Raw genomic sequence first — 20,451 nt, forward strand, 5'->3', positions numbered from 1 at the left:
AATCTTTCCTCTAATACAACTTATTTTACTGATTTTACCCTTAAAATAAATTTGCAACTGAAAGCCTCTATGATGAAAGAATATGGGGGACTGTATGATTAATAATACATGTAGATTGTTAGAGGGCATGCTAATTTTTTAAGTGTCTGCATTAACAGAAAAAAGTAAATCCAGATTTGCAAGTTGAAGTAAAGCCCAGTATTCGAGCCAGAAAGATTCAAGAAGAGAAAATGAGGAAGCAAATGCAGAAAGAAGAGTATTGGCGAAGACGAGAAGAAGAAGAACGCTGGAGAATGGAAATGAGGTAGTATCTTTAACTTTTAGTAGCATGATAGAAAGTGGTTCAGCCTTTCTAAAAAACTTAGCTATTCTGAGTATGACTCCTATTCAAAGCAATCCAGATTTGTTTAGTGTACTTTAATTTTCACTTTTCAGGAAGATCATAGGTACAGGAAAGAAATGCATTAAAACTAAGATATTGGCTTTTCTAGTATTTGACCATGGCCTTGGTATTGGGAATTATGTGGTAAGTGGTGTCTTATATATATTAAATATATGAAGAAATAGTTGAATTGTATATAGATAGATTTTTTTTTTTAATTAAACTCTACTATACCCAGTGTGGGGCTTGAACTCAAAAACCCAAGGTCAAGAGTCACCTGCTTTACTAATTGAGCCAGCCAGGTGCCCCAGAATAGTTTAATATTCTAAATAAATGCCTCAGTTTAAAACAAAAAAGAACATTTTGTTACATGATAAAAATATCCTGAGTATAAGATTTGGTAGATTCTAGACAATAATGTGTGCATTCTATAAAAGAAACGTCTATTATAGAAGCTTTAGAGGCTATAGGGAAGGAGAAAGGAGAAAACATATCTTCTAGAGATATATTAATATTTGGTTTTATTGATATAACTGACTTTTTTTTTTTTGAGAGAGAGAGTGCATGCACGGAGGAGAGGCATAGAGGGGGGAGAGAGTCTTAAGTAGGCTCCATGCCCAGTGCAGAGCCCAGTGTGGGGCTTGATCCCAAAACCCTGAGATCTCACAAACCTGAGCCCAAAACAAGAGTTAGGAGCTTAACCAACTGAGCCACCCAGGCACCCCAACATATCCTTAAATGATAAAATTCAGGGGCACTCGGCTGGCTCAGTTGGTAGAGCATGTTACTCTTGATTTCAGGGTCATGAGTTCAAGCCCCACATTGGGTGTAGAGGTTCCTTGAAAAAATTAAATGGTACAATTCAGTGGTTTTTAAGTAATACAGAGGTATACAGCCATCACCCAGTCAGTTTTAGAACTATTTTTGTCACCCCCAAAAGAAACCACAAACCCTTTGGCAGTCACTCCCTGTTTTCCCGCCAACCCCTACATCTATCCCTTTCTGTATAATATACAATATACTTCTGTCTATAGACTTACTCTGGGGGCGCCTGTTTTGCTCAGTTGGTTATGCGTCTGCCTTCTGCTCAGGTCGTGATCACAGAGTCCTGGGATTGAGCCCCACCCTTCTCAGTGGGGAGCCTGCTTCTCCCTCTCCTACTTCCCCTGTTTGTGTGCACGTACTCTCTCTGTGTCAAATGAATAAACTCTTTAAAATATATATATATGTATAATTTCAAAAAATAAGAACAGAAGCATAATGTACACTTTTTTTTTTTTTAAGATTTTTTATTTATTTGACAGAGCACAAGCAGGGGGAGGGGGAAAGGGAGAAGGAGGCTCCCTGCAGGGCAGGGAGCCCGATGAGGGGTTCAATCCCAGGACCTGGGATCATGACCTGAGCCGAAGGCAGACGCTTAACCGACTGAGCCACCCAGGCGCTCCTGTTCACATTTTATAATTCACTTTTTTCATTTATATGTCAACTTAAAAATTAAGCTAGGATTATTTTTATTTTTCATGACCGCATAGTATTCTCTTATAGATGTATAATTTTCTTTATAACTTGTCCCACATTGTTAGTTAGGTTGTTTCCAGCGTTTCTGTAACATAATTATTACATTGACCATCCTTGAGGCTGTATTATTGCATAAATCATGATTAGTTGCTAATAATAATGTTTCCAGAACTGGAAATATTTGTTTGAAGGAGACCCGTACTTCTGCCTGTACTGAATACTGTAACTTCAGTGGTTTTCAGATATTTTGGTCTCAGGACTCTATACTCAGTAATTATTGAAGACTCCAAAGAGCTTTTGCTTAATGTGGGTTATAGCTGTCAAGATTTCACTATATTAAAAATTAAAACTGAGAAGTTTAATATTTATGAATTCATTTTAAAATGACATTTTAACTATATTTGTTTAAAATATAAACATATTTACTATATTATATTGCATGTATTTAATAAATATGGTGAAAATTAACTCTAAAATAACTATTTGTTCACCAGAATAGTGAGAATGATACTGTTTTACATTTTTGCAAATCTCTTTAATGTCTTGCTTAAGAGAAGGCATCATGATTCTCATATGTGCTTCTGTGTTCAATTTGTTGTGATACCACATTTTGCCTCTGGATAACTCCACTGTACATTCAAAAGAGAATGAGAACGGAAAAGGTAAACGATGTCTTAATATTAAGACATGGATCCCCTGACAGGCCTCAGGGAACATCTGGAGTCCTTGGGCCACACTTTGAAAATTGCTGCTGTAACATTAAAGTCCCTGCCAATGAGAGAAATATGAAATCCTTTTTTGGTTCGTTGGTTTTTGTTTACAAATTTGAAATTTGGGGGTAGGAAGGGGAAATCTTTTCAAATTTGTTTCAGTTCAGTTTGAATTGTAATTATATTACTGGCAAATTTTCAAAAACTTCTTTTGAGTATAGTTGACACACAATACTACATTAGTTTTAGGTGTACAACATACTGATTTAGTAAGTTTATACTTCATGCTATGCTTACCACACGTGTAGCTACCATCTGTCCCCGGACAACACTGGTAATTCATTGAGTATATTCCTTATGCTGTGCCTTTTATTCCTGTGACTTACTCATTTCATAACTGGAAGCCTGTATCTTCCACTCCCCTTCACCCATTTTGCCTGTCCCCTCACACCCCTTCCCTGTAGCAAACATTAGTTATCTATATTTATAGGTCTGATTTTGCTTTTTGTTTATTCATTTGTTTTTTTAGATTCCACATATCAGTGAAATCATGTATTTGTCTTTCTCAGTCTGACTTATTTCACTTAGCTTAATACCTTCTAGGTCCATCCATGTTGTTGCAAATGGCACGATCTCATCCTTTTTTCTGGCTGCATAATATTCCTATGTGTCCATCCACATCTTCCTTAACCTGTTTGTGTATTAATGGACAGTTAGGTTGCTTCCATGTTTTGGCTATTGTAAATAATGCTGCAGTAAACATAGGGGTGCATGTATCTTCTCAAATTAGTGTTTTCATTTTCTTTGGGTAGTTACACAGTCGTTGAATTGTTGGATCATAAGGTGTTTCTATTTTTAATGTTTTCCACATTGGCTGCACCAATTTACATTCCCACACACAGCATACAAGGGTTCCTTTTTCTCCACATCCTTGTCAGCCACTTTTTATTTCATAAATTGAATTTTATTTCATGTTTGACCATTTACATTTCTTCTGTAGTAAATTGCCTATTCATTTTTTTTTTTTACTTACCTGTTGTTCTGTACAGACACTATATTGTAGCTATTAACCTATTATTAATGTGTTATATTCAGATAGTTTTTGCTGTTATGTATTTTTATTTTTTTAATATGTTTAAATATATCAGTCTCAATTTTTATGAATAATCTGCCTTTGTAATGCATTTGAAACTCTGTACTTAGATTATGGAACTTTTCTTCTTTTGCTGATATATCAAGTATTTATTAAGCACCTATGATGTGCTAGGAAATTGCATGTAGTGTGTTAGGCACTGAGTATGAATTGGTAAACAATGGATAAAAATCCCTGCCCTTATATAACTTAAACATTTGTGTTCAGTAATAACAATAAATTATTCAAAACTGGAATGAATGTAGTTTTCCAGAGCCGTCAACCTGTTATTCATTTTCTCTCAAGGCCTAAATAACAGAAAAGTATGTTTCTGTACTACTTCCAAGTTGGATGACCCAAAAAAAGCACACTTATTCCCAGCCTGAGGAAATTGGTAGTTTGTATAGAGCTACTTGAGAAGCATACTTGGGTTTTTTTGTTTTGTTTGTTTTTGGAGAACCACACTTCTTTCTTTTAAATTAAACAAATTTGTCTAGTAAACCTTATTACTATCAAAATTTGCTTTAGAGACATGATTTCCCTTGGGAGTTATCGGTACCTAGTTTGAAGCTAAAAGACAGAAGTGAGAGTGAGGTAGTGAAAGAGAAATTAGATTCTGAAAATGACTGTTAAAGCAGAGGTTATACAATAGCTGCCCACAGTCCAAGGTCAGCCCATGGATGTTTTATTTGATAAACACGGTATTTTTAATCTGAACCAACATTAAAGATTTTGAAAAACTTTAAAATCCTGATGATCTTGGGATTGCAAACCTCTATTCCCTTATGGCAGTAATTAATTGGGACTGAGTAGCAGCTGTTCTCTCTGGCCAGAACATGTACTTTCTTTTTATTTTTTCTTCAAATTTTTATTTAAATTCTAGTGAGTTAACAAACATGTGCTTTCTACTTGACCATAGTCCTCTCCAACCTTAATATGTCCCCAAAAATGAGACAGAAAGTGAGTTGCCATTTATCACTGTCTTGCACTGTTGTTTTTCCTCATAGTAGACAAATTTGTGTATGCCTGTATCCTAAATGGGGAAATTAAAAGTAGTCTTCAGAGAGTCTCTCTAAGGAGAAAATAGGAGGGAACACATTTCTTTGGAGACAGGAAGATAATTCCTGAATGTGTGCTTCACGTCTTTCATTCATACACGTTATTGGTCTGGCCACTCTAGGTAGGCATTTAAGTTTACAATCTTTATCTTAAAGAGGGAGAGATTGAAAGGAACTCTGAGGTTTCTGGTGTTTGTTCCTTTGGCTTTGACATCAGGCCATGAAATTTTGTGTTGCTTTTCTCTTTGTTTTCTCACCTCTTTTCACTCATATTTGCATCCATTTACTTGTAGATGAAAGCAAGTAAAGGATATTAGATACAGTAGGGAAAAAGAAGGGTGTTAGCCAAGCTGATTTGGGACAATTTTTTAATTGCATTTTTTTTGTCATTACTGATGTAACTTCTTGGGTTGTATTTTTCTTAAAGGCTTGTAATGTCATTCTCTATTTTCAGACGTTATGAAGAGGACATGTACTGGAGAAGAATGGAGGAAGAACAACATCATTGGGATGATCGCCGCCGAATGCCTGATGGAGGCTATCCTCATGGTCCCCCAGGCCCATTAGGCCTTCTGGGAGTCCGACCAGGCATGCCTCCTCAGCCACAGGGGCCTGCAGTGAGTGTCCACTTAATTTACATAGGGGGGTGAAAGTGTAAGATTGGTTCAGCATTAGAAGATAACAGTTTGGGGGGGCTAATTCTTAGATTTAATAGTCTCATAATCTCAATGTAAGTTTTTCATCTGATTTAGAATTTTCCCTCCTTTTATAGCTTCCTAACTCATGTCTTTATAAGGACTTCATAGAGTTTCCATGAATTTTTCTTACTTTCAGTAAAAGCTAAACAGGAGCAGAGCTTTTGTTCTGTCAAGTGTTCTTTAACATTAGAGATTTTCTTTCTTTGTTTTTCTTGACATTTGCAAGAACAACCAATTTTGAAGGCAGCTGCTTTGCCTTCAAAATTATTATGTTCCCATTACCTGTTGTTGAGAATCTTTTTTCCTTCTTCAAATCCCAACTATCTAAAACCTGTTACTGCTTCTGAATTGAGTGCAGGATAAAGGGGTATGTAATGGTTCAACCTGAGCATCAAAACTATAGGAAAGATACGCATCTTAAGAGTTTGTGTTTCACAGAAGCTGTGTAGAAGAAGAGACGCCAACTTATGAGGAACATTTCATAGAAGTTCAGACTACAAAACTAGAGGATTTTTGTTTGTTCTGTTTTCCAGAGAATATTTAGGAGAGAATAGCAAATTCCTCCTCTTTAACTTATTCTCTTTCTCATTTGTCTTTACACAGAACAAGCATTTGTAAAACCTGTTTTATCAAAGCCAAAAAAAGTTTCACAATCACTGGTCTTCAAAGTTGAGTAAAAAGTATTTTCATAACTTTATTAGATACGGTGTTCAGGCAAAGCATGTATACATACAGAGATATGCATACATACACAAGCTTCCGACTCTTGACAGTATAACTTTCCAAAGTTTGCAGTTTTGTTTTTACTGAAGTAGAAAAAGGGAAGATAATTTTAAATGGACATTTTGCATAGTTGACTTTCTTACTAAAAAGGCATGAGAAACATATGTATAGTTGAAAAACAAGTTTACTTTTGCCCAGGAACCATTGCTTTTAAATGAAGTAACTTTTTTCTCTAGCCCTTACGTCGTCCTGACTCATCTGATGATCGTTACGTAATGACAAAACATGCAACCATTTATCCAACTGAAGAGGAATTACAGGCAGTTCAGAAAATTGTTTCTATCACTGAACGTGCTTTAAAACTTGTTTCGGACAGTTTGTCTGAACATGAGAAGAGCAAGAGCAAAGAGGGAGATGATAAGAAGGAGGGAGGTAAAGACAGGTGTGTTTTCAGAGTTACTTACTTTGCTTATTTTTGTTTTTCCTTCCATGGACTTCTTATACTTGAAATAAAAAGTTACAAAGACGAAAAACTCTGGTGTGAGTGTACATGTCTTACCTTATTTGAGTAGATATTTAATGTATTTTGCTGCTGTTTGCTAAAATGAGAAATAGTTCCTTATAATCTCCAACCTTGTGATTTTACTAATTTTATTTTAATTTATATAAAACTATTTTGAGTCCTTTTTCAAAGCAGCCTTCATATTTGCATTCAGCTGTTCTTCAGTTTTTATTTGTTGTATCTGTCCCTGTTCAGTCCTTGTTTTAGCAACTTGTTTCCTTAATTTATTGACCATAAAGAATGAAGAAGCTTAAGCTTTGGTAACTTTTTTTTTTTTTTTAAACGTAGGCTCCAGGCCCAGTGTGGAGCCCAACACAGGGCTTGAGCTCATGACCCTGAGATCAAGAGTTGGACACTTAACCAACTGAGCCACTCAGGCACCCCTAGAAACATCTTTCATATCAAGTTTTCATTGTAATCTATAACTTCTCATTTTCCTTTTACCATTTGGAAATATTTTTATATTAAACATGGCTCTTGGGGGGCCTGGGTGGCTCAGTCAGTTAAGTATCCAACTCTTGATCTTAGCTCAGGTCTCAGTCTCAGGGTCATGAGATTTAAAAAAAAAAAAAAGAAGAACTATGACTCTTACTCTGATTTATAAAATGAGACACAGAAATGTTAATATTCTTTGAAATTGTCCCTGTGAGAACTTAGTTCTTGATTTATTTATCCATATTTCTTATCTAAATGAAGGATACTTCTAAAAAATACTAAATATTTTTTAACTAGTTGATGAAACTTTTAATAGTATAAAAGTTATTTAATTTACTATTATATATTTAGAGATTATCATGGGTCTGGTTGAGAAGAGAAATGTCATAATTTGATTTCACTGCAGAGCTTTAAAAGGAGTTTTGCGAGTGGGAGTATTGGCAAAAGGATTACTTCTCCGAGGAGATAGAAATGTCAACCTTGTTTTGCTGTGCTCCGAGAAACCTTCAAAGACATTATTAAGCCGTATTGCAGAAAATCTACCCAAACAGCTTGCTGTAAGTATTATGGAAATGTTCATTTTTACCCCTTGTCTGGTTCAGAAGTTTTTGGCAGGACTAACTGTGCTTTCAGCCTAAACCTAAGCCAGCCTTTAAATTTTTGGCTTGACTTTCCATGTTGAGTTTTTTTTGCTTCGTTGTGCAAATCGGTAGGACTATTTTCTACTTTGTCTTTTTAGGTTTTATAGTGCTTGTATTTGACATGAAGCCATCTTGCTAATTTATTTAAAAATGTAAAATTGTAGCACATGTCCTCATCCTGTTTTTTTCCCCAAGATTTGAAGCATAAGAGAGAAGGCAGTTGACCGAATATGGTTTTTCTTTCTTTTTTTTTTTTTTGTTAAAGCCCCTGTGTAGCAAGCTTAAATTTTTAAAATCTGTGAACCTCTTGCCTATTTAGTTGAATACATGTTTTTAATAAAATACAGTAAGAAATAGTCTTTCCAATTTGAATTTCCCTGGTTTTGTTGTGATTTTTGTTTTGTTTTGTTTTTCTTTCTTTATAATGATAGGAATTCTCTGTCCAGCAAATCATGGCAATGCACAATTAGTAGAATATCCCCTTTTGGTCTTACAAAAGCAAACTTTTTGTTTTAAGTTTGAATTCTAAAAAATTTTATACATTAATTTGTCAGAATCTCAGATTGAGGTTTAAATATTCCTTGGGATGCCTGGATGGTGCAGTCAGTTAAACGTCCAGCTCTTGGTTTCGGTTCTGGTCATGAGATCGAGCCCCACGTTGGGCTTGGCTCTCAGCACAGAGTCTGTTTAAGACTCTCTCCCTCTCCTTCTGCCTTACCCGCCCCCCCCCACACACACACACTTGCCCGTTCATGTTCCCTCCCTCTCTCTCTCTCTAAATAAAATCTTAAAAAAAAAAAAAATACTCCTTGAATAATTTAATGTATATAATTTATCTTAAAACCTTGCAGTTTAATTAGATATTCTAAATCCAAGGATTGACATTTCATTGGTAATGTGTATTCTACAGCAGTGAGTCAGAATAAATAGTACCTGACCACAGCAGAGCAACTGGTAACAAAAGGGATAGTGAAGCACAGTGTTGAACTTAAGCTCTGACAACTCTGACACTTAATGTTGTTTGCTTTATGTTACCATTGTTGCAGAAATGAAGTTTCTTATTGTGGATGAGTCTTTTAAGTACTAGGAGCCAGCAGAATTGGCATTGTGTGTCTGCTTCTTATTCCTTTGTTGAGGCTGCTAGGGCAGTGGGGTGTGGTGGGGGAGAGAGGAAAGGTTTGAGGACCTTGAGAGAATTATGTAATTTGCTAGAAATATCTTGATCTTAATTGTGATACTTAGTAAAACTACAAAGCGGGAAATATATCCTAAGGAAATAATCAAGGAGTTAGACTAAAAACAAAATACCGTTTCCAAATCAGACTGTACTTACTATACAAGGGAATTAAAAAAAGTAGAATTAATTCTTCATCATTGTTATAGTTGACATTTATATAGTACTTAGTATGTATCAGGCACTGTTTTTTGTTTTTTTGTTTTGTTTTTTTTTCTTTTCTAAGATTTTATTTGAGAGAGAGCACACGAGCTGGGGGAGGGGCAGAGGGTTGGGAGAGAGAGAATCTCAAGTAGACTCCCCACTGAGCACAAGCCCCCAGTGTGGGGCTCAATCCCAGGACCCCTAGATCATGACCTGAGCCGAAGTCAGACACTTAACTGACTGAGCCAACCAGGTGCCCCAACCAGGCACTGTTTTAAGGGCCTTATATAGTTAATTCACTTAGTTCTATAGGTTAGGTAAAGATTTCTGTCCCCATTTTACAGAAACAAGATAGGAGAGTTAAATAATTTGCCCATCTTCACAGCACTAGTAAAGTAACAGCTGGAATTTGAACTTACATACTATACTATAAACACTCAATGTAATTTCTGTGTAACGTCTTCATTCATTCATAGGAACTGGGGCTTATTATCTTTTTTTTTTTCAATTTTATTTATTTATTTGAGAGAGAGAGCACATGAGGGGGGAGGGTCAGAGGAAGAAGCAGGCTCGCTGCCGAGCAGGGAGCCCAATGTGGGACTCGATCCCGGGACTCCAGGATCATGACCTGAGCCGAAGGCAGTCGCTCAACCAACTGAGCCACCCAGGCGCCCTGGGGCTTATTATCTTTATCAAATTGTAGTGAATCCTGGTTTTTCTGGCTGTTAATCAAGACTTTTTGCTCTCTGATTGTGAAATATAGATGTTGATTTCACAGTGTACAGTGGGAATGGTTGAATTCAAGAATCTATTTAGTTTCATTCAAATTCTGCAAATGTATGAGAACTTAACTACCCAGATGCTATTTGGAAGGTACAGTAGTAAATACAGCAGTGTTTCTTTTATCCAATAATTTATAATCTAATAGGGACATACACAAATAATCCCTCTGATACAAATAATGATAAATATTAGCTCAACAAAGAATTCTAAAAGGAAAGTATAGTAAGAGATTAATGATATTTGCATTATTGTAAGACTTCTTGGAGAGTAGTATATTATCTACTGCTTATAAAATGATTGAAGTAGAGGCGCCTGGCTGGTTTCATCAATAGAGCACATGACTCTTGATCTTCGGGTTGTAAGTTTGAGCCCCATGTTGGGTGTAAAGATTACTTAAAAATAAAATAATTAATTAAATGTTTGAGGTAGTGAGAAAATGAAAGATCCATAATGAATCTGCTTTGTCTGATAATGTAAAAGTCCAACTAATTTTTTTGTACTCTTCATTACATAGGTTATAAGTCCTGAGAAGTATGATATAAAATGTGCTATGTCTGAAGCGGCAATAATTTTGAATTCATGTGTGGAACCCAAAATGCAAGTCACTATCACCCTGACATCTCCAATTATTAGAGAAGAGAACATGAGGGAAGGAGGTTGGAAAGCCATTAAACATTCTACTTTTCTATTAACTTTTTTTTTTCATTTACCTACTCTTTAAGATGGCATTAAGCCCTAGAAGGCAACATGCTGGCATTACATAAGAATTGGATAGATTTGACTTATGTAGCAACCAGTTTTGCTTAAGATCATTTCCCAGAAAGTAAATGCTCTTTTTAGTAATGTACTTTTATATAAAACACTCATGGTATTATTGACTTTCTTGATTTTTTTCTTTTCTTGCTAACCTCAGATTTCTGGAAAAAAAAAGTTCAAAATTATTCTTGCTGACGTAGTGGACACATGAAAAAATTAAATGTTGGTAGTAAGGGGCCACAAATTTAACTTCTATTAAGAAGTTTTTGTTCTTGTCTTTAAAAAAAGACAAGAGAGTTTCAAATAAAATTGGTTATATACTTGTAATACTTCCATTTTAAGAGGCATTGTTATATGTGTAATCATGGATTTGGCTTGTCCTGAGGTAAATATTTCTAGTTCTCTGAGGTTGCTCTTTTGTTTGGAGAGTTTTCGTGAATGCAGAGCATCCTAATGCACGTAGATTTGGGCATTTGAACCCAATATAATTATACTAGAGATATTGAAAAATAAATGGTGTAGGTGTAGTTAGTAAGTTATAGTACAGTACAGGGTTTTTAAACTTACTTTACAATTGTAGAAGGTGAAATCCTGCTGGTGCCAGCAATGTTGCTTTAGGGACTGTTCTGTAACATTTTCAAAGCTTCAAAAGCTTTTAAGCCAAAAAGCATGGTCAGTGTCTGCCTTATGTTGGTTCTGTTGTTTTATGGGTCAGATAAAATTTACTTTGTTTCCTTTCATGTTGTTTTTGTACATCTTAACTTGTTGAGTATGGAGTTATATAGTCTACACTAATATTTCTTTGTGATACAGATAGAGGAGAAAAGAATACTGTATTGAATATTAAAATTGTCTAAAATAGCATCAGTAGGCTCTTAGTTACTGTCCCTTTAAATTTGTTTTCTTACAGCAAAGCAATTTTTTTTTAAGGCACTGGGCTTTCCACGACCCAGGAAGACAACACTTTATTTTAAATGTGGTCATTGGGAGACATGTCTAATCTTGCATACTTCACGTATACACCATATCAGGACTTGTATGTTGTATAAGCTTTGCATCTTAAAAATGAAAGGGTATTGTGTAAAGGATCTTTTATATGAACATGATTTTCCACTCAAAGACTGACTGTGGATATTGCTGGAAAAACAATTCCTGAGTCAATCTGGTCAATTCATATGCAACATATGACCCTTAGGATTTGAAAAAGAAATATTCTAATATGATATAAATAAAAGTTGTTATACTTGGGATGAAATTATACTCATATAACCATTTAATTTAACTATTTCAGAGCACATTTTATCCAATTCTATTTAGCCTTAGTTAAATTTGTACATTATCGAGTTATTTTGTTACATTGCAAAAGTCTAAAGTTCATATCGCATCTGTAGTAGTCTTTGATAACCTATCCCTTCTAAAGGAAACAAAATTATATTTTTGTCTGACCCAGACTTGAGTTAGAATTACTGTTCTGGATTTCATAAATACTCTGGTGAGAGAAGTGATCAGTCCAAAATTGGAAGATTTTACTTCAAGACACTGAGCTGAAAAGTTGGATGTGCAAAAAGTGTAGAAACATTGATAGAGTGTTCCTTGCTGCAGATAACTGCAGTAAACTATGTCTTTAGCTTCATTATGAAGATTGCTTCTTTCTTGCTGCAGAATAACGGTATGTATTCTCTCTCACTGCAGCTCCCAATGCTCTGTGTCTTAAAATGACTTAAAGCCTATAGCTTGCTTTGGGGAGTTAGTACAGGGGGTAAGGAAGGCTTTGCCGGAAGAGCAATTACAAATCTTGAGACTTGAGACTTGGAACTTGCGCAGTGTGGTAGCTCTTTAATAAAGATGGTCCTGTTCAGTACCAAAAATTATTTTTCAATTATTTAAAAGAAATTATTAAATTGCCCAAATAACTGTTAAACGCATGACAGATCTATTTTATAGTACTGTGTTTGACAGTTAAACACTAAGTTAACAGTTAATTGACTTGAAGCTTGAAATGTTGGTAATGCTCTAACCCTTGCTACAGAGTCTTTTCTGCAGCAAGTCAAGTATGTGTGTGTTTTTTTCCACCTGTAGCTTATCAGGCCCGGTCCAAAGCCTTCTAGCAGAGGGGATTGATTCCTGTCAGGGGTTGCTGCCAAGACATCGGAAGGATTTTTGACCAAGGTTTTCAAAAGCTCAGTGTCACACCTGCCATTTGATTAAGGAGGGATTTTGGATGCAGAGTCTGGCATTTATTGTCCTTTGTGTGGCTGTTTTGTTTGTTTTGTCTTTGTCTATTCTAGAATTGAGCAGTGTTCACACTAGTTTTTAAATGGTTGTGGGTGGATTGTATATTTTACATAACCATGTTAATTTAAATTAATATATTCCCATTAACTTTTAATCATAAAATAGTGTGGACACAGCATGTCTTCTAACTGGTGATTAACCCCTTAAAATTGATGAAATTACATTTTTGTAGGGTAAGAATTTGCTTTTTTTTTTAAATAAATTAAATAATTTTTGTTTTGTTAACTGGGTATTAGGCAACAAGTATGATTTTTTTGTTTTTAGCACAATATACCTAAGGGGTTAATCCACTTGAAATATAAAATGGGTGCAAAAATCCACACTCTAAATTTAACAGAAATTTTCTACTTACAGCTCTTAATTTGTTTTTAAATTGCAGTAGGTGTCTTGCATCTTTGAAATTGTATCATTAATTAAAATTTTCAAAATTATAAAAGCTTGTGTGCAAAAAGAAAAATTTTCTTACATATTGAGGGAAATTATAACCGTGAAAGTAACATTAGAAATTCAGAAACTTTTTTAGAAAGAGATTGCACATTGTCACCTATTTGCATTCTAGCTTTAGCAGGTAATGTAAATAAGGGACATAGAGGATCCTTCAGCAGTTCTGTAATCCTGCTTTGAAGAATGGTTTTTTATTTCATTTTTTTCTTTCTTTTTTTATTTCTTTAGTTAGCTGTGCTTTCCTGTTTCCTTTTCCTTATCTCAGAAGAGCCCCATCTCTTATGGTCTGTATGCTTCTGATTTTAGTAGTAGTAGGTCTTGCAGGTTTTGAGATTGTCCACTATTTTTTAAAAATCACCTAATATTTTGTCTTGATAGTTTCTTTTTAGTACCCACATTCTTCTTTCAGTCTTAATCTCAGAATGCTGCACAGTGTTCTTTGATTATCTGTAAATCGCCCTTCTAACATGTCTTCTTGAAAAATCTGGATCATCTGATTATTTGAAGAGCAAGAACTAAGAATAGAAAGCCCAGTGGATAGATTTCTTTATCATTTTTAGAATATGTTTCTTTATGTGTTACCTACTCAAAATAAGGACACCTGTCTTTTAAGACAACTGAATGCCCATACAAAATATATATAATTAAATAACTTGCCTAAAGTGGCAATAATACTCTTAAAATCATCTTTAACTTCTTTTATCATATATTTCTTTTGTCCCTCATATTCATTTGGTACCCTCAATGATTTATTAAATTATATCTTAAATACCCCATAATTTTGGTACACTTTTGCCAGAAGACTTAAATTCAATAGAAGATATTTCTACTATTAAAATCATTAAGAGCTATAAATTAGATTTATTTAGTTGCTATTTTAAATAGTTTGATTAGCAAATATGCTGTTATTTTTATACACACTTTACAGATATGTTCAGATGAACATATAGCTGGCCCTCTATCATGAATGTAAAATTAACTTCTTGTCCTAGTTTAGGTTCAGACTCCTCAAGTTTTTTAGATAGCTCCTTTATGTTTTAATACAGTAGTCTGATTTAAAATCCATTGTTACAATTTTAGACCATACATACTCTTTATCATCAAAGAGTTCTTACTGCATCTCTTCTTTTTCTATACTTATCCTATTTAACCATGCTAGTTCCTATTGCCCTTTTCCACTATACCCATTATTTCTCTCCAATTATCCTTTGGAATATTTTTTTTTTTAAGATTTTATTTATTTGACACACACACAGCGAAAGAGGGGACACACAGCGAGAGAGGGAACACAAGCAGGGGGAGTGGGAGAGGGAGAAGCAGTCTTCCTGCGGAGCAGGGAGGCCGATGTAGGGCTCAATCCAGGACCCTGGGATCATGACCTGAGCCGAAGGCAGACGCTTAATGACTGAGCCACCCAGCGCCCCATGGGAACTTTTTAAAAGAGCATTTCATATTCCCTTAAAGCTAAAATTTCCTGGTAGAAGAGAAAAACATTGACCTCTTAGAAATGCCTATTTTAGGCTCTTTGTTTTTTTCCATGATTATTACTATATTGATCATTCCATATTTATTACTAGTTCTTTGCTATATGAGCCCCAGAATAACCTCTGACCATTTAGAATACTGAACAAACTTAATAGTTTATCATGAACTCTCATTTATTAAGGTGGATTTTTGTGTTCCCTCTTGTCTTGTCTTTGTGCTGGTGCGCTGTGTCCAGTAATCCTTCCTTTTGATTTTATTTTGGTTGGTAGGGCTGATTATTTGCAGAAATCACTTATTATATTTCTTAAGAGTTTAAATTCTCCTTTTGATTTTTACATTGGATTATATAAATTTGCTGAAAATAACTCTGGGTACGTTAAAGTGCTGGTAAACTCTCAAATGGCTCATGTGACACTGATGCTACTTTAAGGAAGTGTCTTGCTCACCTGGTCAAACACCCATTCCTCACTGCATTTTGCCAATTCAATCCATTTTAGATGTAACCTCGGGTATGGTGAAAGACCCACCGGACGTCTTGGACAGGCAAAAATGCCTTGACGCTCTGGCTGCTCTACGCCACGCTAAGTGGTTCCAGGTTCGGAACATCATTTTACTTTTTTCTTGTAGCCTTATGAGAGAGTAGTTCAGTACAACATGTTTAACTGTGTTTAAACATTTCAAAAGATTGCCCAAGCAATATTACTTTAAATTAAATCTCAGAAAATATGTTAACCTAGAAAGCTGGGTATGAAGATCTGCATATTGCAGTTACTATTAATTTGACAATAACCCTAGGTTTGGGGGTGTTTTGTAGTTTGGGGTTTTTTATTTTTATTTTTAGTGGCTATATTTAAAGTTTACTTGTTTAGGAACATCACATGTTTGTGTATATATATTATATTCCATAAGGCTGCAGATTAACTTTTGCTTTAAATAATGGAATATGTGTTTAAAGCTTTGTGTATAGTTTTAAGATTTTTTCCCCCTCTTTCTCTAAGTTAATAAGTGTAGGGAGTGAAAGGTGAGGAAGCAGCTGTTTGGTTTAGTGACTTTGCAGTCATGCAAAGGCACAGAAGGGAAACCAAACAGATTTCCTTAACCTTTCAGTCCCTAGACAAACTTTTTAGCTCTTTACTTTTTCTTTTGTTTCTAATGTAGGCAGATTTTTTTTTTTTTTTAAGTTTACTGTTTTAAATGAACACAGGTCAAGGTTCACAGGGGATCAAGAAATATTATTCTTGTATAATCTGTTTACTTTGACCTAAAATACCAGCTTTTAAATACTAACCCTGGCATAAAATACTGCTGTAAATGGCAGCTCATTGAATCCAATTTTAAGTGTGGTTATTTTTGTTTTATTTTTATCTGAGCTTCCATTGAACAGTGGTATTTTAACTTTTTTTCATCAAGGGATATTTTCAATATTTCTAAGATTAATTCACCTGGGTTTTTGTGTTGCTCTCAAGGCTAGAGCTAATGGTCTGCAGTCCTGTGTGATTATCATACGTATTCTCCGGGACCTCTGTCAACGAGTTCCAACGTGGTCTGATTTTCCGAGCTGGGTGAGTAGTATGTAACTTTATGGTGTGAAAAATAAATATTGAGGAAATACTTCTGCAGTTTTTTATAATCTCCTCTTACATTTAATTGTCAACTTTTTTTCATTTCCTAAATGTAGTTTCTTTCCTCTTCTAGTGAGAAATCCTGGGGGTCATAGAGTGAAAATTTTTCTATGATATTACTATTTAAAGAATTGCACTTGATGTTTCTTTTTGTATTGTCCTTTTTTTTTGCTCATGTTTATTTTTTAAGATAACAATTGTTAGTTGGCTTTTACTTACATCAAGGTACAAAGACTAAAAATAAGCTATTAATCTCCTTATGCAGAGTTTTCTTGACAGGTTTTTTTTTTTTTTTAATAATATGTAGGGGCACCTGGGTGGCTCAGTCAGTTAAACGTCTGATTTGGGCTCATGTTGTGATCTCAGGATCCTGGGAGGGAGTCCTGCATTGAGCTCCCAGCTGAGCAAGGAGTGTGCTTGTCCCTCTGCCCCTCCCCCAGCTTGTGCACGTGCACGTGCGTGCTCTCTCTCAAATAAAATCTTTTTTTTAAAAATGTGTAAAAGTTTAAAAATTTAAGAATTCAGAAATAGAGGGGCACCTGGGTGGCTCATTTGGTTAAGTGACTGCCTTCGGCTCAGGTCATAACCCTGGAGTCCCGGGATTGAGTCCCGCATCAGGCTCCCTGCTCATCAGGGAGTCTACTTCTCCCTCTGACCCTCCCCCCTCTCATGTGCTCTCTCTCTCTCTCATAAATAATAAAATCTTTAAAAAAAAAAAATTCAGAAATAGAGATTGTGAAATAAAATGTGAAGAAGAAAAAGAAATGTGTGAAGTTAGGAAATTCAGATAATGCAGAAAGGCACCAAAAAGTGAAAGTCTTCTCATTATTTAATGGCAAATTATCTTTAACAGTTTGTTGTGATTACTTCCAGGAAAAAAGCGCATGTATAAACATCATATGTATTCTTATTTTTATATATGTACTAGTATCCCTTTGATGTTTGAGCCCTTTTGGTTCCTGAATAGCAAGAATTCAGATAGAGGAGGGGTTTATTCAAAAATATAATAGAACCTATTGATTTCAGACTTGGGTTAGTGAGAAATGAATAGCCAGGTTACTTTAGTTCTTTAATTTTTTCTAAACACAGGGGTGTTCGTGCTATTTACATTATTTGCATTTTCTTAACAAAATATATCTTGGGGGCGCCTGGGTGGCTCAGATGATTGGGCGTCTGCCTTCGGCTCAGGTCATGATCCCAGGGTCCTGGGATCAAGCCCTGCATCGGGCTTCCTGCTCGGCAGGAGGCCTTCTTCTCCCTCTCCCACTCCCCCTGCTTGTGTTCCTGCTCTCGCTCTCTCTTTTGAATAAATAAATAAAACCTTTAAAATATATATATATATATCTTAGAGCTCTTTGAGAAGGGCATAGTCAAATCCACCTTATTCTTTGCATTAACTACATGGTATGCCCTTTGTGTGGACATGCCATACTTTATTTAACTAGTATCCATTTGATGGACATTTTGGTTTTTTGCAGTGTTTTGCCATTAAGTCTTCATTATACTATTGTCAAGCTTCTTTTGTATTATAATTCATGTAATAAATTGCTAGGGCCAGAATTCCAAGGTCAAAGAACATGTGCCAAGTTTTTATCAGAAAGTTGAATCTTTGAAAACATCCAAAAACTGTTGGATTGATCAGTTCTTTTTTTTTAAGATTTTATTTATTTGACAGAGCAACAGCAAGAGAGGGAACACAAGCAGGGGGAGTGGGAGAGGGAGAAGCAGGCTTCCCGCTGAACAAGGGAGCCCGACACGGGGCTCAATCCCAGGACCCTGGGACCATGACCTGAGCCGAAGGCAGATGCCTAACAACTGAGCCACCCAGGCGCCACAGATTGATCATTTCTTTCACACCCTCACTAACTCTGGGATATCATCACATATATAATAAATATAAAATGGTGTCCCGTTTCTTACTTAAATTTCTTTTTTTTTTTTTTTTTTAATTTTTTATTTATTTGCGAGAGAGAGAATGAGAGACAGAGAGCATGAGAGGGAGGAGGGTCAGAGGGAGAAGCAGACTCCCTGCTGAGCAGGGAGCCCGATGTGGGACTCGATCCCGGGACTCCAGGATCATGACCTGAGCCGAAGGCAGTCGCTTAACCAACTAAGCCACCCAGGTGCCCCTTAAATTTCTTTATTTGAGTGATTGCTGGCATTTAGAATTATTTTTCTCTTAACCAGCAGTTCCTTTGTTACTCAACATTTTCTTAATTATATTAAATCTTTTTATTATAAGAAATTAGTCCTTATCTGTAACAAAAATGATGTTTTCCAGATTTTATCTGCTTTTTTTTTTTTTTTAAGATTTTATTTATTTATTTAACTGATAGGGTACACAAGCAGGGGGTTTGGAGAGGGAGAAGCAGGCTTCCCGCCGAGCAGGGAGCCCGATACGGGGCTCGATCCCAGACCCTGGGGTCATGACCTGAGCCAAAGGCAGTCGCTTAACCAACTGAGCCACCCAGGCGCCCCTCCAGCTTTTCATCTGCTTTTTAGCTATATTACCATTTTTACTATATCAGATTTTTTAAATTTTTGTAAATTTTAATCCATTAATCTTTGATGACTTCTGTGTTTTGTATTCTACTCATAAAAATTCTCTTGTATTTTAGATTATAAATTAGTTCACACATGCTTTCTTCTAAAGGTTTTTTTCCCCATCAAATTTCTTTTTCTACAAGTGCATATATATCTATATTTAATACATAACAAAAGCTTTGAGAAGAATGTATTCCAACTTATAATGGGGATTGTCAAAAAATATATATATATAATAGGTTGTCTCTGAGGAGTAGGAGAAGGGATGATTATGAGAGATCTGTAATGTTTAGTTTTTACCAGGACAAAATATATATACATTATTTGTATAATTAAAAATAATTTTAAATTTAAAAAAATTTTTTAAATCATAAATGGATTTACCTAAATGTTTTTTCAGACCAATTGCCAATTATTCTAGTACCATTGAATAATTTATTTAACAATGATATCTGTTCTCCCAACCTCCAGTTTGAAATACCACCATTATCATAAACCTATGGTTCTCAACCAGGGGCAGTTTTGTCCCTCAGGAGACATTTGGCAATGTCTGGAGACATTTTTGGTTATCAAAACTGGTTATCAGTAGCACTGAGGGGGCACCTGGGTGGCTCAGTCGTTAAGCATCTGCCTTCGGCTCAGGTCATGATCCCAGGGTCCTGGGATCGAGCCCCACATCGGGCTTTCTGCTCAGCGGGAAGCCTGCTTCTCCCTCTCCCACTCCCCCTGCTTGTGTTCCCTCTCTTGCTGTGTCTCTTTCTGTCAAATAAATAAATAAAATCTTTAAAGAAAAAAAAATAGCACTGAGGTCGAAAAACCCTGTCCTAGACCAAAGTTCCTTTTTTGTGGGTCCATCTCGGCAGTTGTCTGTGATTCCTCAGTCTGTTTTCTTCTGTAGTACTAAACTCTTCATGACTGAAGCTTCAGAATTTTAAAATTCTGATTGTCCTCATCATCACATTCTTGCCTCCTTGTTCTTTGCCCCTTTTAAACACCATCTTGCACAGAAGAATTTTTTTGGCTTTTCTTTTTTTTCTTTTTTTTTTTAAGATTTTATTTATCTATTTGACAGAGAGAGACACAGCGAGAGAGGGAACACAAGCAGGGGAAGTGGGAGAGGGAGAAGCAGGCTTCCTGCTGAGCAGGGAGCCCAATGGCGGGGCTCGAATCCAGGACGCTGGGATCATGACCTGAGCCGAAGGCAGACGCTTGACGACTGAGCCACCCAGGCGCCCCTTTTTTGGCTTTTCTTACGTTTGTTTTTCCAAATGAACTTGACTACAAC

At 35.7% G+C, this 20,451-nt stretch overlaps 1 protein-coding gene across 2 annotated transcripts in view; it reads left to right on the forward strand.

The window, feature by feature from the left end:
• Nucleotides 1–20,451, forward strand: part of ZFR (zinc finger RNA binding protein) — an 81,467-nt gene that overhangs the window by 41,653 nt on the left and 19,363 nt on the right. For both annotated transcript variants that reach the window (XM_044917175.1, XM_021700461.1), the window contains 7 exons: nucleotides 159–304; nucleotides 5,255–5,417; nucleotides 6,458–6,663; nucleotides 7,625–7,775; nucleotides 10,535–10,676; nucleotides 15,498–15,595; nucleotides 16,467–16,562. In XM_044917175.1, the coding sequence (XP_044773110.1) occupies nucleotides 159–304; nucleotides 5,255–5,417; nucleotides 6,458–6,663; nucleotides 7,625–7,775; nucleotides 10,535–10,676; nucleotides 15,498–15,595; nucleotides 16,467–16,562 (1,002 nt within the window). The remainder of the gene's footprint in view (nucleotides 1–158; nucleotides 305–5,254; nucleotides 5,418–6,457; nucleotides 6,664–7,624; nucleotides 7,776–10,534; nucleotides 10,677–15,497; nucleotides 15,596–16,466; nucleotides 16,563–20,451) is intronic.

The sequence above is a fragment of the Neomonachus schauinslandi genome, chromosome 7 (genome assembly GCF_002201575.2).
Source record: "Neomonachus schauinslandi chromosome 7, ASM220157v2, whole genome shotgun sequence".
Classification (NCBI taxonomy): Eukaryota; Metazoa; Chordata; class Mammalia; order Carnivora; family Phocidae; genus Neomonachus; species Neomonachus schauinslandi.